The sequence below is a fragment of the Suricata suricatta genome, chromosome 7, assembly GCF_006229205.1.
Source record: "Suricata suricatta isolate VVHF042 chromosome 7, meerkat_22Aug2017_6uvM2_HiC, whole genome shotgun sequence".
NCBI lineage: Eukaryota > Metazoa > Chordata > Mammalia > Carnivora > Herpestidae > Suricata > Suricata suricatta.
The window spans coordinates 31449260-31469889 of NC_043706.1; the positions used below are offsets into that span (position 1 = coordinate 31449260).

General features: G+C 54.2%; 1 protein-coding gene across 4 annotated transcripts in view; it reads left to right on the top strand.

The window, feature by feature from the left end:
• The first annotated feature begins 6 nt into the window (after positions 1-6).
• ITPR3 (inositol 1,4,5-trisphosphate receptor type 3) overlaps positions 7-20630 on the top strand; it is a 65056-nt gene continuing 44432 nt past the window's right edge. For 3 of the 4 annotated variants that reach the window (XR_003910491.1, XM_029943703.1, XM_029943704.1), the window contains exons 1-2: positions 7-179; positions 14690-14760. Coding sequence is in view for 2 of the 4 variants with exons in the window: in XM_029943703.1 (XP_029799563.1) it covers positions 91-179; positions 14690-14760 (160 nt within the window). In the remaining 2 variants the exon portion in view is untranslated. Of the gene's footprint in view, positions 180-14689; positions 14761-15326; positions 15383-20630 lie in introns of those variants that run through there. The other variant, XM_029943705.1, reaches the window with a different exon arrangement.

Sequence of the window (20630 nt, forward strand, 5' to 3'; positions counted from 1 at the left end):
GCCTCCACGGTCACCTCCGTCCACTGCACCGAGCCTGGCCGCGCGCCCCTTGGCGCCCCCACCGCCCCGGGTCCCCGGCGGGCCGCAGCCATGAGCGAGATGTCCAGCTTTCTCCACATCGGGGACATCGTCTCCCTGTACGCCGAGGGCTCCGTCAATGGCTTCATCAGCACTTTGGGGTGAGCGAACCGAGTTCGAGGGGGGCGCGGGCGGGGAGGCGGCGCCTTGGGCCCCGGTACCCGTTGCGTGCATCCTGCCGCCGCCGCCCCCGACAGAGGACCTGGAAGTCCCCAGCTTCAAGGAGCAGGGTAACGGCTCGCCTCCTTTTAGAGAAAGGAAGTTAAATGTTTGCCCAGGTAGAAGTCGGGCACGCTTCGGGAGTTGGTAGGAGGCGGCCCCTCCTCGAAGCTTCCACCCTCGCGCGCTCAACTTTCTTCAGAGCCGGAGGAGAGGCCGAGACTTCCTCTGCAGGTGGTCCCGGGGCGGGGCAGGTGGGTGGCTGGGGCCTGAGATGGGGAAGGCATCCGAGCCTGGACGTGACTGGCTCCGGGCGTGGGGGTGGGGATGGGGGGTGGGGCTGAGGCTGGGGCTGGGGGTGCGGAACTGAGGGGGAAGACAGGGTCAGTTTGGAGCCCGAAATCCTCTTGTTAGGGTCTAGTTGCACCTTTGAAGGGTCGTACGTTTTCTTTCTAGCTCTCTCCTACCCTGCCCCCCTTAAGTAGGAGTCTCTTCTCGGCCCTCCCTTACCAGGAGTCCTAGGTCCTGGCTCCTTCTCTCCGCCTCTCCCTGTCAATTTCCTGCGCGGCTCATCTGGCGCCCCTGGGTCCCGGGTCCCAGGCTCTCCCGAGCTCTTTACAAACATTAATTAATTCTGGCCATCACCCCCCAGGGTCTGGATAAGGAAAGGAATTAGGCAGAGCGAATAGATTTATCTGCAAAGGAGCAGTTGGGAGAGTCGCGGGGGTGGGGGGTGGGGGGTGGGGGAGTGAGTGGGCAGAGTGGTTTCTCCACCTCCCCAGCCAGCCTCCAGGGCAGGGCCTGCTGCCTTTGTCCCGTGTTCAGTCTGGGGACTTGTGTTAAGTTGGCACAACCCCCCCCAGCCCCCAGCTGCCTTTAGGATAAACCCACCCTCCTCTGCTGCCCCTACTCATCAGGACAGCTGCCAGCCACAAGGTGCCTCCTCTCTGGGGGTTTTGGAGGACAGCCCTGGAACCCTCAACCCAGTGCGACTCTGGACTTGGCCTGGCTCACCCTGAGCCTGCGTGGTGGGAGTCACCTGGCTCTCTTGGTTGTCTCCCAGGGTGTTTGGGAGTTTGGCTTTCATCCTGTAGGAAGGGGAGTCCAACAGGACTGGGGCTTGGAGGGCTGGCTCTGCCAGCAGGGGATTCCGCCTGGGAATTCCAGCCTACCTGCTCTCCTTACCTTTCTCTGTGGCTCTCTCATTCCCCTCCCCATTCAGAGGTGGAATCCCCAGCCACATGGCCTCGCCCTCACTAGGTTGGACTTCTCTTGCTCATTTCCCCAGAGAATGGGGGTGGATCCACATCTGGGCCAGCACCTGTGCAGCCCGCCCCCACCCCTTCCCCAGAGAGCACCGACCAGGGTCCCTGGCTGCTGCTCTGGCCAGGGGTGCTGCTTGACACTGGCCTGCACATAGTGCACACTTGGCAGACACCTCCGGTAATGCGGAGGGAAGGAGGAGAGAATGTGGGGGCTGTGGGGGAAATGGGGGCAGATGGTGAAAGCCCCCACCTTGTGTCTGAACAGCATTGGGAGCTCTTGGCAAATGATCATCTTCTCTGTTGCTTAGTGCCTAGGTCAAGGCTGAACACAAAGTGGGCGGGTTTTTTTTTTTTTTAATAAATGTTTGTTTATTTATTCTGAGGTAGAGAGCGTGTGTGCATGCGCTGAGCTCCTGAAAGAGCAGGGGGAGGGGCAGAGAGAGAGAGAATCCCAAGCAGGCTCCAAGCTGCCAGCACAGAGCCTGATGCAGGGCTTTGATCCCACATGCTGTGAGATCCTGACCTGAGCCGAAATCAGGAGTCAGATGCTTCACTGACTGGGCCACTCAGGCGCACCCACAGTGAGTGATTTCTAAGTATTTATGAGATCTGTCAGAATCAGGGGAAGATTCTGCCCTCCACATAGCCCTCATCCCTTCAAAAGAGATTCTGTCACCTCCCAACATAGCTCCCTTCTGCCTTGGCCCACTTTGACCCTGGGCAGGACCTGGTGACCTCCAATAGCACTTCTGCAGGGTGTCTGCTCCCTGTGCAAACACCTCCAACAGCTCCCGACTCTCCATCAATGGATCTCCCCCTCCCAGGTTGGCATTCTGGCACCTTCATTTAATTTTCTATTTTCTCCCCCACCCCCCCTTTCACACCCTCTGAAGCTCTAGGTGCACGATACTACTCTGATCCCTGGAACGTACCCCATGTTCTAGGTCTCTTTACCTTTGCTCTTGAGTTGCCCCCGCCCTTCAGCCAGTCTCCGCCTGGGTAAATCTGACCCACCCTCTAAGACCTAGTGCAAAGTGACCTCTTTTGAGAGATCCAGCTCCTCCTCCCCTATTCTGGCAGAATTAACCCTTCCTCCTCTGTGCTTTGCACTGCTTGGCACAGATTCCTCCCTGGGATTGTGTCGTTTCACGATTAGTTGGAGATTTCTCTGAAGGTCCATCTAACGCTGGGCAATTTGCCAGGATTAACTAATTATCACACCATTCATCTGCTCAGGGTGTACATAGGGGGCAGAGGGGCCTCGTGTGTGTCTCACCTTCTTGGAACTCCGAGTCAATGAGAGAACGCTTTCTAAGCACTGCGAAGTCCTCCCTACTTGGAGTGAAGTCCTCGGTCCAGCAGCATCCCCTAGCAGCTAGCTAGAAGTAGACTCTCTGACCTCTGCCTGTCCCTCAGACTCTGCCTGCTGATCCCCAGGGGATTTGGTGCTTAAAGTGTGAGCTGCACTGCTTTAAGTCCTCTCTCTGCCCCATCCTCGCCAGAATCTTTCTGCCTCCATCGTCAACTATGGTGGGCCTTGGGCCTTCACCCTGCCTGTTGGTGCCCATGTCTGCGATTTGACTGAGTTCCCAGGCTAGTCCAATGCTTGATATCCAAGAGGTGTCCAGTAAGGGCTGGATGGAATGAATTTGTTGAAGAGAGGGGCCCCCTTGGTGGGCAGAGGGCCAGTCAGCTGGGAGGTGGGAAGGGAGGGCATTGGTGGAGGAGGGAGTTTGGGGCAGCCTTCAGATTCTAGTCAAGCACTACAGGGCCAAGTGGAGGAGGCTAATTAGAGCTGCCTGAATAATTAGAGCTCCTGGTGAAGATTGTACATTAACTCTGGGTTGAGAGGATGGGAGGGGTCTGGGCAGCAGATCCTGGAGCAGGTCGGGACCTTGGCAGGAAAGGGAAAGCAGGCCCATGCCTGTTCTTGGCAGGAGAGTGTGGCCAGGACCACTGCCTTGCGCCTCCCCCTGGTGGAAGGCAGCAGAGGCCAGGGCTGGAGCGACTGATCAGGCCCAGGGAAAGATAGAGGATTTAATGTGGCCCTGAGTGTCCAGGGTGGGCCCCTCAAAGTCTGACATCCAGTTCCTTGAAGATCTCTCTGAGTGGCCAGAGGGGTGGGCCCTAGCCCCCAAGAAATAAGGTGGGGAGTGCAGGTGAACTGGGTCTTAAAACTTAGCTCCCAATGTTTGTCAAAGTGCCTTCCTTGGAGCACCATTTGGGGGCAATACTGAACCTGTATTGCCCAGGGTGGGATGATCACAGGGAGTAGCGTCAGAAGGGGTCCCCGTTGGGGTTCCCTGTCCACCTTCCAGCCTGATTCACTTCCCCAGGAGGGTGGGCACTGGAGGTCAGCACCCAGAAAACATAGAGGTAAATATGGGGGAAGCCCCAGGTCCCCAGCGTCAGGACACTTGCATCACTAGCCCCAGGGGCATGGTTCTCCTGCTTTGTCACTTACTCGCTGGGTGATTCTGGCAAGCCTTCCCTTCTCAGAGTGTATGTCCTTCAACCTGGATGTCTTCTAAGGCGCTTTGCACCCAAGAATCCCCCTGGGATCTTTAAAAAAAAAAAAAAAATCAGCTTCTGAGTCCCATGTCAGACCAACTGTATCAATATTTCTTTTTTCTTTTTTTTTTATGTTTTTAATTTACTTTTGAGAGACAGAGAAAGACAGCGCAAGCAGGGGAGGGTCAGAGAAAGAGGGATACGTAGAATCAGAAGCAGGCTCCAGGCTCTGAACTAGCCATCAGCACAGAGCCCGATGCGGGGCCCGAACCCACGAACTGTGAGATCATGACCTGAGCCGAAGCTGGATGCCCAACCACCTGAGCCACCCAGGCGCCCCTGTATCAATATTTCTAGGGCTGGGGTCTGAGGGTTGGGTTTTCAAAAATCTCTCCAGTGATTTTCCCTGCAGTGGGGATCCCGGATCTAAGGGCCCTCCTTAGGCTGACAGGCTGTGGGGAAGCCTACCTGGTCCAGAGGACCCATCTCTTAGCCTTCATCAGACTTCTTTAAGTCATTTAACAAACCTTTATTGAGCACCTACTATGTGCCGGGCACTGTTCTAGTCACTGGGGAATCAGCAGTAACCACAATAGAGTTCCAGCCTATTGCAGTCTATACAATGGGAGCTGGGTGAGATGGTCTATAAGGGCCCTTTGAGCCTTAAGTCTCTGAGACACATAATTCCAGGAGGGAGGACACTGCCCCTTCTGTGCAGACTACATTCCTGGGGCAGATTTCAGACCTGCCTTTGGCTTTCATTGATTGTGATTTCACTGGAGATGCTGGACCTCTCCGTGTCCTGTGCCCCAGGGCAGGGTCTGGGCCAATTCATGCAACTCGTTTTTTGAAAATACATATATGTATATATATATTTTTTTGCTTGTTAAAAAATAATACATGTTCCACGGAGAAAACTGGAAAAACTCAAAAAATGATCTGTGATACCACTGTGACTTACATTAACATTCTGCAGATGAATCTTCTAGCCTTTTATCGACACAAATAAACATTTACAAACTGATGTCAAACTGCACCTACGGGCTTCGGATCCTGTCACACGGGGGGTGGGTTTGTTAAGCTGTAGTTGTTCCTGTGCCCACACGCCACTGTTAACAGCTGCATAGTGTCCCATGTAAAATGTATCCTCAGTTATTCAGGCAACTCCAGTATTGGGCCTTCAGGTTGTTTCTAAATTTTTGCCCTTATAAACAATCTGCACTGAACCTCCTAGTCCATACATGTCCGAACACTTGTCCGGTTTTCCTCTCAGGCTAAATTCCCAGAAGTGGAATTCTGAGATCAAGGGGAAGGTGCATCTTACCTCGCAGGCTCTCTCTAAACTCTGCCTGTTGTTTCTCGGGGTGGAGGGGGGTGGGGGGGTAAGAGGTGTTGGAAAGGTGATCTTGTGCCCCAGGGGATCTAACCCCACTTCAAGTTCTAGGTTTGGACGTGTTGTACTAGGGGATGTGGGGAGAAAGACCAACTTCCGCCCTCAAACTTGGGTGTGGTGACCGTGATGGAGAGGGGGCGAAGTGGAGAGAGAGGCCGTGTGGGGGTTGCCTGAGGACAGAATCCGCCCCAGGGTTCCACGGGGGACACGCCAGGGACCAGGGACCCAGGCTGCATCCAACTCTCAGGCCTTTAAGAATCCTGCTGCAGCCACTTGCTCACACGCTGCCCTGCCCTACATTCCTGACCCCACGTCCCCTCCCCTCCTCTCTCCTCCTCTCTCCTCCCCTCCCAACTTGGCCTAGTGGGGCTAAGGGGTGGGTGGGGCAGTGGCTTGGGTTGGGGGTGGGGTGATGTGCTGGATTTTAGGGTGGGGCCACTCCAGCTTTCTTGCTCTCAGTTTAGAGGGAAGTTTCTGGGTTTCTGCTGCCCCCTGAGTCTGCTGTGGAGTCCCCGCCGTCCACCCCAGACCTGTGGCCCATGCTAACACCCCCTGTGGAGCTGGGGGGCTCCTCCCTTGAAGGCTGTTAGGAAGAGGAAAGGGTCTGGGAGAGGGGAGGAGGACAGAGCCCAGATCTCCAGTAAGTTCATCTCAGGCCTCTGAGTGGGAGCTCTGAGGCCCCCTGAATGTGTCACGCTGCTCATGCTGGCCCTGGTACCCAGCATTTGTCCCTGCAGTCAGAGTTCCCTGCATGAAGGCCCCAGGTTTAGTGAGGCTAAAGGACTTGCCCCGGGTCACACAGGAGGGGTCCACGGAGAGGAGACTGTGTGAGCACAGAGGTGAGGCTAGGCCTTGAGGACACAGTGAGCTCAGCGTGTGGGTAGGGGCTGGGGCTGGCGGAGGACACATCACAGATGGGTTTCCACGTGGGGAGACAAGCAGGGGGGACTCCTCAGGGGACTGAGCGGGTGGGGGGAGCACAATGATCACAGTGGTGTGTAAACGTAGGTATTTTTTTGGCGGGCAGGTGGGCCGAGCCAGAAGAGGCAGTAAACATAAACCTCAGCCCTGGGGACAGCTGCGGGCGCTGGGTGCTGGGCAGACACCGGTGTGTATTTGCTTCGCAAATCCCTCCCATCCCTCAGCCCGCCAGCGCCAGCGGGCCATCACGGCTTCCTCCAGCCTGCAGGAGAGCTCTCCTCTCCAAGCCAGGAGTCTGGAGACAGGTGACAGGAGTGATCTAGGTCGTGGAAGGCAGAATTAAGTCAGCGTCTCCAAGATGCTGGGGCTGCTGGCAATGGGTAGACTTCACAGGGCTTTTTCAGTGGGTGGCCCTGGCCCTTGCTTATGCTTCACTTACGGCACTTTGGCCCCTCACCACCAGCTGGAGGCATACATATAATTCAAAAAAGGTAAGAAGAACCATTAAGAACAGCTGTATGGCCACTACTTAGACAGTAATTGCCCACATTTTGCCACATATGCTGTATCTGTTTTTGCTGAAGTATTTTATGGTAAATTACATAATTGCCATGTTTTCCCCTCTAAATACTTCATTACACATCTCTAATAAAAAGGATATGTTCCTGTGTAACCATAATGCTGTTACCCTTGAATACCACACCCTTGAATAATTTCCTAATAGCACCTGATGCCCAGTCTGTGCCCCCTTGTCCTCAGTGTCTCTTTGACCACTGGTTTCTTTAAATCAGGGTCCAATCAAGGTCCATATGTTACATCTGATTCTTATGCGCCCACCTCTTTCCTTCCCATGATGACACGGAGTTCCTGACAAGATCAGGTGGGTTATGCTAGACACTGTCTCGCTTTCTGGATTTGTCAGGGCTGTTTTTGCTGCTCTGTTTCCCATAGAGCTCTGCGGCAGGCTGGAGCCAGGCAAGCCAGGCCTCAGGGCCTCAGTTACTATGTCAAGCAGGAAAGGCCACGGCCAGTTCCGGGTTTCGCAGAGCAGGAGAGACGCCTGGGCTGGCAAGGCCAGTGGGTGAGGTGAAGGCCGGCCCGCTGGGCAGCCCCTACTTGCACCTTTTCTGTCTCTTCTCAGCTTTCCCTCTTGTCTCTCCAGTTCTTCGTCCTCTTCTGAGCCTAATGGATACATCTCCCTGTGTACCCAGTGGCACTGATGAGACCCTGGGACTTGGCAGAGCCCACCAACCCGAAAGCCAAAAACCCAGGCTTGTGGGCAGAGGCAGCACCCTGAAGGCTTGCACATTAGCCTGGGACCTATCTAGCTTCCTCCCTCCCTCCCTCCCTCCCTCCCTCCCTCCCTCCCTCCCTCCCTTCCTTCCTTCCTTCCTTCCTTCCTTCCTTCCTTCAGAGGAGCAGAGAGAGAGAAGGAGAGAGGCCTCAAAGCAGGCTCCATGGTGACAGCAGAGAGCCCGATGTGGGCCTGGAATTCACAGACTGTAAGATCATGACCTGAGCCGAAGTCGGACACAACCGAATGAGCCACCCAAGCATCCTGACCTTTATTTCTATTGGATCAAATTTAGTCATTTTTACTACCTCCATTATCTCTGGAGAGATTCTTGGAGTTCTTGGGGATTCTTGGCTTACTGTCCTTTTTAGACTTAAGCTCTCTGAAGAGTAAGCCTACCTAGCCTGCCCTTTGGTCCAGAGAGTCTATCTCTTAGACTTCATCAGACTTCATTAAGTCATTCAACAAACATTTATTGATTCATGCTTGTTTTAAGGTCCATATACTGGCCTCTCTGGTCATGTATGGTGGATTCGTGGTAATGAAAGATATGTAGAGGTTAAGTAAATGGATGTTTTTGTAGGGATGCAGAAATGAATTTTTCTTCTCTGATGAGCCAGAGACCCAAGCCAGAGATCCATTCCAGCCAGTGAACCTGGTTTCCTCTTCCAGCATTCCTCCCCACCCCTACCTCATGGGTGTGCCTTTGGGTGTTTGGAGAAAGGGATTCCAAGGCCCTCCTCCACCACCAGCCAATCCCAGTATTCTAACAGTGCCTGCATTGGGAGTGGCCTTCCATAAATCTGGCCTAGATTTGTGGGGTGGTGGCCAGTGTCCTGGTGGGAGTTAGAGATCTGGGGGCTGGAATTGGCTGTTCCTTTAACTTGTCATGTGACTTGAGCTGCTCAGTTTCCCTTCCATGCCTCAGTTTCCAAGCTAGATTGGGAGGGGCTGACCGGGGTCCCTCAGGCATTTCTGTCTTTGATTTCCCCCTCCTGTGGCTGCTCTGATAATGGCCATGTTGGTAGGTGCAGGTTTTGATCCAGGCTCTTCTGATCACCTGCCCCACTTCTTGATCCTTTCTTCCTCCTCCTTATCTAATCTTTCTAGACAGCTTGACCCACCCCACTGCCTTTGCTATGACTCCCACTTGGATCTCAAAGTCCAGACAGGGCAGAATGGGGCCACTCTGGTCCCTGGATGCATTTGCCTTCCTCTTTCCTTAGTTCAAGGTCTGGGGGTGCAGACCCCATGGGCATTTCAGGGACAGCCACCTCCCCCACAACTTTGTAGAGCAGATTTCACCCATCTCTTCAAAGGGTCCAGGGCAGCCCTGTCTACAGGCCTCCTGCCAGACCCCTCCCCACTTACCCTCATCTCTCTGCCCACTTGGGCAACAACTTGTTGGGCCCTGCATGGTGCAGGCTCAAACTGGCTTTGTGCCTCCCAGCAGATGGAAGGCTCACCATAGGGACTGTCCTCAGGGCTGTTGAGTGTCCTCTGGGCTGGTCCTGAGGTGGGGAGGTGCAGGGGTCTAGGACAGGGCTCCTGTCCTCAGGTTGCTCAGCATGGTGGGTATGAGCTTCCTGATGGTAAGGACCATACCCATCACCCAGTGGCTTCTCTGTAAGGTTTTGTTGAACTGATGGAAACCTAGGTTGTACATGTGCCATCAACTGACCAGGTGTGTGAGTGGGGTGGTGGTGGTGGTGTTTAATTTTACTCCTTGAACTTCACACTGGATTGTGGTAAGAATAGAGTTAGGTACTGGATCTAAAATATACAACAAATTACAATGTTTTCGGCACATTGGAAAGTAATTTTTCTAACATGGTGTGGCTGGGGTGTCACCTACTTTTGGATGAGGGATGATGTCGGTAGTGGGAATGGGCAAGGAACTGCTGGAGTCCAAGCACAGCCTTGAAGATGGCAGGTCTTGGCAGGACTCGGGACAGGGATTCCGGTGTGCAAGCGCCTGGAGGTAGGACGATGAGATCAGCGGGCTGGTGGAGGGTGGGAGTCAACCGTTCTCAGGCCGAGACAGAGGCGCTCGAGAGAGGTCAGGGGTGGGGTGAAGCGACGCCGCCGCCACTTCCCCCTGGAGAGCACGGCTCTCATTACAGCGCCAGGTGCGCACGCGAAGCCGTGCACCTGTGACTGGTGTCCGGCTAGTTTAATCAACGCAGATGCCCCTGTGAAGGAGAGTACGGGGTACGGCCCGGACGTGGGTGCCACCGGCTGGGGAGGGGTCCCGGGGCTGCCGCGGGGGCAGCCGGGCGGCGCAAGGGAGGAAAGCGCGGACGCAGTGCAAGTCACCCTCCCGCCCCCGCGGGCGCCTGCTGTCAGAGGCAGGCCTGGGCGAGGCGGCGCGGCGGGGTGACTGCCGCACGTCGGGCGGTGAGTTTCGCTGGGCGGTGGGGAAGGGGCGGGGCCGGACGGCGGGGGCGGGGCGCCGGGAGCACATTGCAGACCCCGGGTAGGCGGTTCCGGGGTAGGTGGAGGAGGGGCGCTTCGCTACAGCAGCACTGCCCGCGCCCCCGCCCGGGCTGCCTGCGCACTGAGGCGTCTCCTCCATCAGAACTTACCTGTCGTGGATCGCGGCCCAGAGACCTCGTTCTGGCTTCAGGTCTCTCTGCAGCCCATCTGATAAGGGCTTTCTTGCTTATCTGTTAATGGTTTTTTGAGACACCCCTCCCGCCCCTCCCGACTGATACCATGCTCAGGGGCTGCTAATGAGTACATCCAGAGGAATGGAAGGAGGCTTTCGCTGGGGCGCTTGGGGACGTTTGAGACTATAAACATTCTGCTGACGGTTTCTCTGCTTACAGGCTAGGCGGGGAGCTTCCCTATGCATCAGATGGGAAATAAAATGCTGAGCAGGGCAAGGTGCCATCCCTTAGTCGTTCCTGGGGAGGGGTACGGAATGTAGCCCGGCGTTCCCAGGCGATGTTGATTCTGCGAATCTGGACCTACACTTTGAGGACGGAGGGTGTGGAATGTGAGAGCCAGGAGGGACCGCTGAAAGTCCCATCTACTGACCTTGTTTTCCTGATACCTTCTGGGAACACCCCTATCTCTTTTTTCCTTCCACTTGGCTTGCTTCTCTGCTCTGGTCCCTCCTACAGAGCGTTCCTGTCCCCTCTCAGCTGCAGGAGGAGGATGTTTTCCTTCCCAACTTTGGTGAAGTCCTCCTCCTGGAGGCCATGCTCCCCACTTGATCAATCCCTGTCTTTCCCTTTGTGTTTTTAGCGGGCACTGGCAGTTCACCAGGCACTGGCACTCCACTGGGCACTGGGGAGGGGCTGAGTTGGAGATATCAGGGCTTCAGAAGCTGTGCCAGAGTGGGTGGGGACAGATGGACATCCGCATAATGACAGGGCAGATTTGTGCAAGGGGGATTAGGAAAAGCACGCCAAGCATCTGAATTTCCAGGTGTTTTTCCTGCACGTGTGGCCCAGACAAGAAGTCCCCAGGGGAGTCATGGTGGGGTCAGGATGAGGGTGGCCTTTTCCTCCTACAGAATCTCTGAGGAGGGGGCTTCCCCAAGGCCTTGAGCGCTGGACAAGATAGGGGCTGTTGGGGGCTACCCCAGCCTCTTCTCAGCTACACTGACTTCCATGATGCCCTATGGCTGTCGGCCCCCTGGTAGTTCCAGACCCCTGGTCCCCTCTCCTGTCAAAACACATCCGTCTGGTGTCCCTTTCCTTCAGGACTTTGCTGAGAGGCAACCAGCTAATCTGATTCACTAATGTCTTACAGGAAGTTCTATGAATTATTCAAGGCTCTGTGTAGCCACTGCTTTCACACCTCTGATTGGCCAAGCTCTGACCTGTTCCTTCCCTGAATCTGGGCACAATCCACAGTTGTACCACCAGTTGGCACTCATACATATTCTTTATATCATTAACTCCTCTGAGTATGTGACCTGTCTTTCCAATGAGAGTTTAAACTCCCTGAGGCAGGGACCTTATCTTTTGCTTCTTGTATACGTTCCCTAGCAGCTAGTAAAATGAATTAATTCACTCCTATATAGTCCACGTGTGCCCGCTCTGTGCCAGGCAGTGGTCTGGATTCTGGGGATACAGTAGGAAGCAAAACAGACATATCCCTGTCTTCATAGATCTTCCACTCCAAGCGAGGGGGGTTATCACCAAAATAAATAAGTAAAATATAGAGCAGGCCAGGTGGTGAGAAGTACTATGGGAACAGTGAGGCAGGGAGGTGCATAAGGAGTGTGAGAAACCGCAGTTTCAAATTCTAAAAAGGATAGGGAGGGAGGGAGGAAGGGTGTTCAGGGGAATGGGTCATTTGAGCCACCATCTGAAGGAGGTGAGGGAGGGAGCCAGGAGGGTGTCATCTGGGGGCAGACAAAAGGCCCAGTGCCAAATCTCCTGGAAAGTTTGAGGAGCCCTGGAGGAGGGCTGTGGGCTGGAGCAGAGTGAGCAAGGGGCAGCGTGAGGAGATGAGGTCAGAGAGGGGAAGGCTGGATCATGTGGGTTCAGGCCATTGTGAATTCCAGGCTTTTCCTCTGAGATAGGTAGTTCTGGAGGGTTCTGAGCAGAGGACTGCCCTGATTTGACTTACCTTTTAAAGTAAAGGTGTGTGAGCTGTGTGGGGAACAGGTCTTGGGGGGGAGGGGGAAACATCAGGAGATCAGTGAGGATGCAGTTAACTCACATCCAGGTGACAGCAGGTGGTGGCTTGAGCCAGGTGGTGGTGGCAGTGATGAGAAGAGATCAGATTCTGCACATATATTGAAGATAGAGCCCACAGGGTTTCCTCACAGATTGGGTGTGAGTGTGAGTGGAAGAGGGGCCAGAGATTGGTCTAAGGTTTTTGGCCCAAGCAATTAGAAGGATGGAGTTGGCATCAGCGGAGATGGGGAGGGCTTTAAGAGGAGCACATTTAGGTGGCAGACCAGAAGCTCAGTTTTGAACATGCTGAGTGTGAGGTGCCTTGGGCATCCAAGTAGAGGTGCTGAGTAGGCAGTTAGATCTACAATCTGGAGTTTGGGGGGAAGGAGGATAAGGGAGTCATTGTGAGTGTCTAGGTGGTCCTGTGAGCCCATGAGTGTGGCTGAGATGCCAAAGGGTGTGTGCACAGATGAAAGAGGGAAGAGGGCCAAGCCCTGAGCTAGTCTGGGGGCTAGCGAGAGGGAAGAAGACCAAGGGGGTCCTCACAGAGCAAGCTGCTTTCGCCCCTCCCCATCATTGCGAGGTCCAGCACAGCATCCACTCTGACACTGCTCAGCCTGGCTTCCAAGCTTGGCCCTTCTGCGTGCTGGCTGTATGTCCCTGGCCAGATTGTTTACGTCTCCGTACTCTGGCTTCCTTGCCCACCAAATGGAAATAATAATAGAGTAGATTTAGAAAATTGAATAATAATATGTGAAAACATCAGAAACAAAATTCTGCTTGCTTTTATTCTTACGGATCACATTGTGCAAAGTGCTGGTGATGCCAAAGGGGCAAATGGGGTCCTGTCCTCAAGGACCCCTTAGTGTAGACATGGCAACCAATTGTAGTAGGAAGAGGCATGGCAGCAGGAGAGGCTGGGACCAGGTGCTGTGGGAATATGGGAGAAGGAGGCCCAGTGGGAGGGAGGGCGCTGGCCCAGAATGTTTCACAGAGTAGAGAGAGGGGCCAAGGGTGGAAGAATAAATGAGATCTGCTAGGCCTGGGTCTTGGCAGGGAGCCAGGGAGGGCTGGGCATGAAGGGCATTGCAGGCTGCCAGGACCGCCTACGTGGAGATGAGAGCTCCAGGGACCTTGGGATCACTGGAGGTTTAGCATGGTTGGAGCAGAAGTTGTGAGGCCAACTAGGGAGTGGGTGGAGTCAGTCCACAAAAGGCCTTGTTGGCCAACCCAAGAACAGGAGCAGGAAAAGGAGGTTTTGGAATCAACTTGGTGACGTCAGGCAAATTATTTCACCTTCAAACTCAATTTCCTCCTCTGTGAAGTGGAGTTAATGACTAGCCCCTTGTGGGGAAGTTGGTGAGAAGTCAGAGGTAACTGGTGTGAAATGCTGAGATAAGACCTGGCCTCTGAAATGATGGATCATCACCATCACTTTATCCTAGAGGCTGGGGTGGCATTGAAGAATTTTAAATGCAGGAATGGATGGGTAGATGGATGGATGGATGGAAGGATGGATGGAAGGATTGATGGAGGAATGATGGGTGGGTAAATGGCTGGCTGGCTGGCTGAGTGGTGGGTAGATGGATGGATTGATGGGTGGGTAAGTGGTGGATGGATGGATGAGTGGTGGGTAGATGGATGAATGGATGGATGGATGGGAAAGTGGATAGTTGGATGGATGGGTAGATAGATGGATGGATAGATGGGTAAGTGGGTGGATGGATGTCCTCCAGAGCTTCAGGATTAATCACAAATGTGGCTTAAGAGATTTTAGGCCCCAGGATAGGCCAAAAGGGAGGGTATGGAATGGTGCTTGACTGAGGTTGAGAAGGTGTAAGGTTCATTGTCCTGTCTTTGAGACTAAAGGATGGTCCTCCTAGTTCGGTGTCCATAAGCTTCTCCCATTTGTCTGTCTCTAATCTCTCTCTGCCTCTGTTTTTATCCTACTTATTTTTCTGACTCTATCTTTTCTTCTCTGCTCTATCTCCCTCTCTGAGTCTCTGACTTTGTGTCTCTGTTGGTCCTTTCCCCTTGCCTTCCTACACTGCCCACTGCCCCTTAGATCTGGGCAGCAGCATCTCAGGGCTTTCATAGGACTTATATCTACAGTGTGAGACAGCCTAGACTCGAGGCAGACCCCCTCACCAGATAGCTCCAGCCCTGTGAATCAGAGTGGGGGGTGGGTGGGGGGGGTTGGGGAACTGGGTGTGTCTCTGTGCTTTTTCTGGGGCTCCCCCGTCTCCACCTCAAAAACACCTTTCCTTTTAACAGTGGTGCCAGGAAAGGGAAAGACTTGATGGTGGGGGGTTTGACAGCGATGGAGAGGTGTTTTTGAAGGTCTCCCCAGTGCCTGGAACCCCCTGCCCTGAGGGAGGGACGCCTGGGGAGATGGTCTCTTCTGTCCTGCTAACGGAGCTGCCTTGTCCCTTAGGTTGGTGGATGACCGCTGTGTGGTGGAGCCCGCAGCGGGGGACCTGGACAACCCACCTAAGAAGTTCCGAGGTAAGACCTCCGCTCCCAGGCTGAGTCTTGGCCCTGGGACCGAACTCATTCAACCCCATCCAGCCCCACTGGGCCCGGTTAGGCCAGGTGCTGCCCCGCAGCCTTCACGCTGGTTCCGCGGAGCCCCCCAGCAGCTTCGGCTGCTGCCATCTTGGCGCAGATGGCCACTGCCTTCACTTCCTGGGGGCCGCACCCTGCTTCTCAAGGGCACAGCCACATCTGGCTAGAAGCGGTTCTCCCCCGAACTCCCCACCAGCCACAAGGCCTTCTTTGTCTGCGTGACTGGGCATTTTCTGAGGGAGCAGGGGAGGGGAAGAGAATTTCCCCAGGCTTTCAGAGGTGCAGGGTGAGAGCTCTTCCGTGGGCCTCCATCTCCTTATCTGCGTGAGGGGATTGGGCCCGGTGATCTCTGGGTCCCCAGGCCTGGGCGTTGTCAAGGACTCCGGCCCTAGGGGAGCTCTTGGAGCTCAGACCTCACTCTACTGAGGGACCTTGGGCAAGGGCCTTTGCTTTCCGGGGCCTCTGTGTCCTCCATGGTGAGTGGGATCCTTGGCCCTGCCCCACAGGCCCAAGGGCGCCGAGAGAATGAAATGACACCCTGCTGTCACCGGGCCCAGCCAGGGTAAGGTGTTATTGTTGTGACTACCTGTGAGGCTGGGACTGACAGTCAGACAGACCCTGGGTGTGGCGGGCAGGGTGGGAGCAGGTAGGAACACGCTGGGCTGCTGCCGCCTTGTCTGCCCACGTGGCTGCTCCTCTGGGGAGAGATTAGCTGGGATTGTCCTCCAGGGGGATGCTGGGAGGCCAGCGGGGTTTAAGATAATCCTGCGGCATCCTTGGCCATCTGGCTGCCTGGGCCTTGCCCATCCACGGAAGGGTGGAGGAGACAGAGGGGGGCCCTCCCAGCTAGAAGAGGGGCCCGGCACCTCCTGTTCTGCTTCTGCGTATATCAAGGGCATCTGAGTGGGGGCTTTGTGTGGGGCTCTTAGAATGTGCCCTGATATGTGGGAACCACCTCTGGCTCTGGACATTCCTCACCACCGTAGACCCTTCTGCTCTGCACCATCTGGCCCTGCGGCCTCTGTTGCCTCATCCCCTACCCCTTACCCCCCTCTCATTCCCTCCAGCCACACCGCCTCGCTGCTGTTCCTCATTTTTATCAGCCACGCTTCTATCTCCGTGCCTTTGTACTTGCTGTTCCCTCTGCCTGGAAGTTTCTTACTCCGAATAGTCACCTGGCTTGTGCTTCAGGTCTCATATCCTTGGTGGGGCATTTGCTGACTCGTACCCCTCATTTCCCTTCCCTGCTTTCCTTTTGTCTGCAGCACGAATCTGACATGCTCTGTGTATTTTGGTTGTGTGTTTGTCATCTGTGGGGCTAGAATGCCAGCCCTGCCAAGGCAGGGTCTCTGGATGTTTCCTTCTCTGTTTTGTCTGCAGTGTCTGCTGCATAGTGTGTGCCTGGCACACATCTGAGGAATACATGCAGGCATCAGCCCCCCCTCAGGCTTCCTCCCGCCCCTGCTGCCTCTCTCAGGCCTGGCTGCTCCAGCTGCCCCTGATGTGACCCGTCCAGAGTCCCTAGATTGAACCCAACCTTCGAAGGCATTGGCCCGCGATTTAGGGGTTTCAGGGTGCTGGTGCGGGTCCCCTGCTTGGACACCCCGCTCTGACCATGCCTGCCCCTGGGTTCTGAAGGTTGAGAGTGGGTAGTGATGGAGCCTGGGCCTCTCCTGGAGCCCAGAAGTAGAGCTTTGAAGCTGCTGATGGAGGGGAAGATTTCTACTTTAGCTGGGGGTTTAGGTAAATTATTGGAAAGAAGTTAGTGAGGGTGAGGGTCCCCGGAGTGGGCTGGGCCAGGGCAGAGAGGAGACTGGGGCAGAAAAGGGAAGGTGTGTGCATGGGTCACGGTGTATGCAGTCAGCTTTGTGGTGTGACCGTTGGTAACAGGGAGGAAGATTCGCTCCAGAGTTCCAGTGGACAGTCTGGGGCCAGTTTTTGACAACAAAAAAAACCACTTAGCAGAAAAAATGTTCTTTTGACCTCTCATCCTCCTCTGCCATTGCTCCTTCCCATTCCCTCCTTTCTCTCTCTTTTTTTTTTAATTTTTCCTTGAATTTTTTAATTCATTTTTTAGAGACAGAGAGAGACAGTGTGAGCAGGGGAGGGTCAGAGAGAGAGGGAAATACAGAATCTGAAGCAGACTCCAAACTCTGAGCTAGCTGTCAGCACAGAGCTCGACACGGGGCTTGAACCCACAGACTATGAGATCATGACTTGAGCTGAAGCCGGAGGCTTAACCAACTGAGCCACCCAGGCGCCCCCCCCCCTGCCCCGCTTTCTCTTCCTCTCTGTCTTCCCGAAGCCTGTGAGTGGGGCCCCACTGGGGGCCGAGATCTGCGGGTGGTCCCGTGGTCCTTGTGGCCTCGCTGTGCCTCCCAGCCAGCTCAGAGAGTGGGATGAAGGGGCTCAGCCTCCAGCTGCTCCCAAGCTCCCTCTGCCCCAGGTCCTGGCCTAGGGTGGCTTGATAAGGCAGGCAGAGGCCCCTCTGAACTCCCTGTGGCCCCATTTGAACCTGAGAAGAGCCGACCTTCTGGGACAGAACCAAGTCTCTGTGCAGTCTGTAGCTGGCAGGGACATCTGAGTGTGACAACTTGGACAAGAGACATGGCCCCCCACTTCTTCAGTTTTGAGACTAATGCCCAGAGAGGAGGAAAGCAGAGCTTGGCCTCAAACCTGGGAGTCCTGGTTCTCATGGTTCCACGTGTCTCCTGTAAACACCCTGTAAGGCACTGGAAGGGGGTCCCCAGCAAGGGCGTGGGGGCCATGGCAGGCTGTTAGATGTTGGTTAGATGTCATCAGAGATGGCCGTGTCCTCGGGCCCCACAAGTGCCGTCACAGCATCCTGGGTGGGCCCAGCCATTGCTGGGAACTCTGGTTTCTCCCTCTCTCCCCCAGCAGCTTGGTGGAGCTCACATGCTGACCCTGGAGGCCCCGGGGCTGGGCTGACAAAGCCCAGCGAGGCTCCCAGCCTGCCTCCACCAGCCCGATTGGCTTCTTGTTTGTGGTGTCAGCTCTAGCTATCTTCTGAGGCCATTCCAAGTCCTAACACGTTCTGGGAATTCTTTTCAGACTCCGCAGGGCCCTGGGAGGCCCAGGCTGCTGATGCCCCAGTGTGGAGGTCCCCCCATGCCAGCCCACCCTCTCTGACCTCTGTTTTGCTGTAGGAGTCTTGGGGTTATGGCTTCTCTGAGTCTCACACTGCTGACTGGGCCCAGGGCCTGGGCACGTTCCCTCCCTTGAGCCCTTTCTTTATCTCCATTTGCACTTGGGGGCATGAGGAGACCCAGTACAGGACTTGGGGAGCTCTTGCCTCTGAGGAAACTCAGAGCCCACGTCCCCAGCTGTGGCAACCCCAGGAATGTATGTAGTGGCCACTTATGCACTTACCCACCCAGGCTGGTGAGTTGCCTGTGCCGGGGTGGAGGCTGATGAAGTGGCCTCCCCATCCCTGTATGGCTGGTGCCCCCCATCTTCCCCACTCCTGTTCCTCTGCTCTACCTGTCCCACCTTCCAAGCCCAGGCTATTGTTCTTTTTTTACAAACATTTTTAAAAATGTTTTTTATTTATTTTTGAGAGACGGAGAGAGATAGCGCAAGCAGGGCAGGGTGAGAGAGAGAGGGAGATACAGAATCTGAAACAGGCTCCAGGCTCTGAGCTAGCTGTTAGCACAGAGCCCGATGCGGGGCTCAGACTCACAAACCGAGAGATCGTGACCTGAGCTGAAGTCGGCTGCTTAACTGACTTAGCTACCCAGGCACCCCAGGAGCCGATTTTTATACTTTCCCTACTAATACATAGGGCTGTATTCATAAACGATACAGGGTACTATTTCCCATTTTGTATGACTCCGTGTATAAAACTCTTTCTGCACATTTTTTATTCAGCCTGGTTTTGAGGTTTCTCCATGTTGACACATTTGGCTTGAGTTCATCTGGTTAATTGCTGCGTAATATTCCATGGGGTGAATAAACTGCAATGCACTTATCCTGGTGATGGACATTTAGCTCATTTCCGTCCTTGGGCAGCTGCCGGCCAGGCTGCAGTGAGCACGCCCAGCTCACTGAGTGCAGGAGTCTTGGGTGTGTCTTGAGGTGGGAGAGACCCGGGGCAAGGAAGCTCTTCTGAGCCTTCCTGCAGGGCTGTCTGTGCTCAACCCCACCAGACAGCGGGTGCGTCCCCCCTGCTGCCACCCCCCTTCTCGCCACACTTGGTTCTGTCCCACTTAAATTTCTTCCAGCCTGCTGGGTGTGAAATGGCATCTCACTGCGGTTTTAATTTGCGTTCCTCTGACTGCCAGTGAGAGGGAGCATCTCTTCATATGTTTATTGGCCACTTAAAATTTTGTGCTTATTTTGTTTTCCCCCCATTTTATATAAAAGTAATGCAAATACAGGCTCTAGGTGCAAGATGAAAGCAATGGTGCCCCCACCTCACCCTCATCCCCTTCTGTCCTCCTTTCCAGGGGCACCCGTATAGAAGAACAGACTGGGAAATTTATTCATATATGAAAACATCAAAACATTGTACAAACAGGCATAGAGGGTCTGCCCCTCCCCCCTCCCCGCCTTCTTCCCCTGCTCCCTCCTCTACGGTGGCCCCTGCAGGGACCCTTTCCTGAGCTCCTGGCCGTCCTCCTGGGTTCCTTTATGCAAATACACACCTCTTCGCTACTCAGCTTTCCTCCCTTTTCTTACATAAAGGCATATTCTATGTGTACCATTCTGTTTTCTGATTGTTTTTACTTTATAAATCTTACTCTGGATCCTATTGGAGACCTTTTCGTATTACTATATAGAAATCTTGAAATGTCTTCTGTTTTTTCTTTCACTTAAAAATTCATTTTTTGGGTTCCTGGGTGACTCAGTTGGCTGAGTGTCTGAATGTTGATTTTAGCTCAGGTCATGATCCCAGGGCTGTGGGATTGAGCTCTATGTTGGGCTCCAAGCTAGGTGTAGAGCTTGCTGAAGATTTTCTCTCTCTCTCTCTCTCTCTCTCTCTGCCCGTCTCCCACTCACGTGTGTGCTCATGCATGCGTGTGTACACACGCACACTCTCAAAACAAACATGCACACAGAACCAACACATTTTTGTTTTGTATCCTGGGCAACTGTGTGAAAATAGTGTTTTTACAACTTACATAGTTCTTAACATTAAAAAATATATTCATTTTTAAATTGTGGCAAAGATCCATATCATAAAGTTTCCCATCTTCAGCCATTTGTAAGCGTACAGTTAAATGGCGTCGAGCACACTCTCACTATTTTACAGCCACCGCAACCTTCCAGCCACAGAACTTTTTTCTTCCTAGAAAACTGAAAGTCTAACCCTGTTAAATAATCACCCCCCCACCCATGCTACTTTCTATCTCTCCGAATTTGACTATTTGAAGTACCCACACGAGTGGAATCACCCACTATTTGTCCTTCTGTGACGGGCTTCTTTCTCTTCTCTTAACCTGGTCTCAAGGTCTATGCACGTGCGGCGTGTAGCGCTCCAGGAGTTCTGACGTCTTGCTCTTACGCCTGCAGAGCATTCCATTGTGTGGCTCTGTCAGAATGTATTTAACCAGTCCCCTCCGATAGGCACTTAGGCAGTTCCTGATCTCCAGCGCTCCAGCCAGTGCTGCAGCGAAGTCCCCTGTCCCTTGTCATTTTGTACAAACCCGGGCTCGCTGGGGCCAGGGACAGTTGGGCTTCTGATTGAGTCTGCCAGCAGCCCCCCCATGTCACCGTGTCACGCCTCCTCAGCCACATAGAAGGCAGTCCCTTTGAACGATTCATTGTTTCTCCTGTCCCTCCCAGGTTTT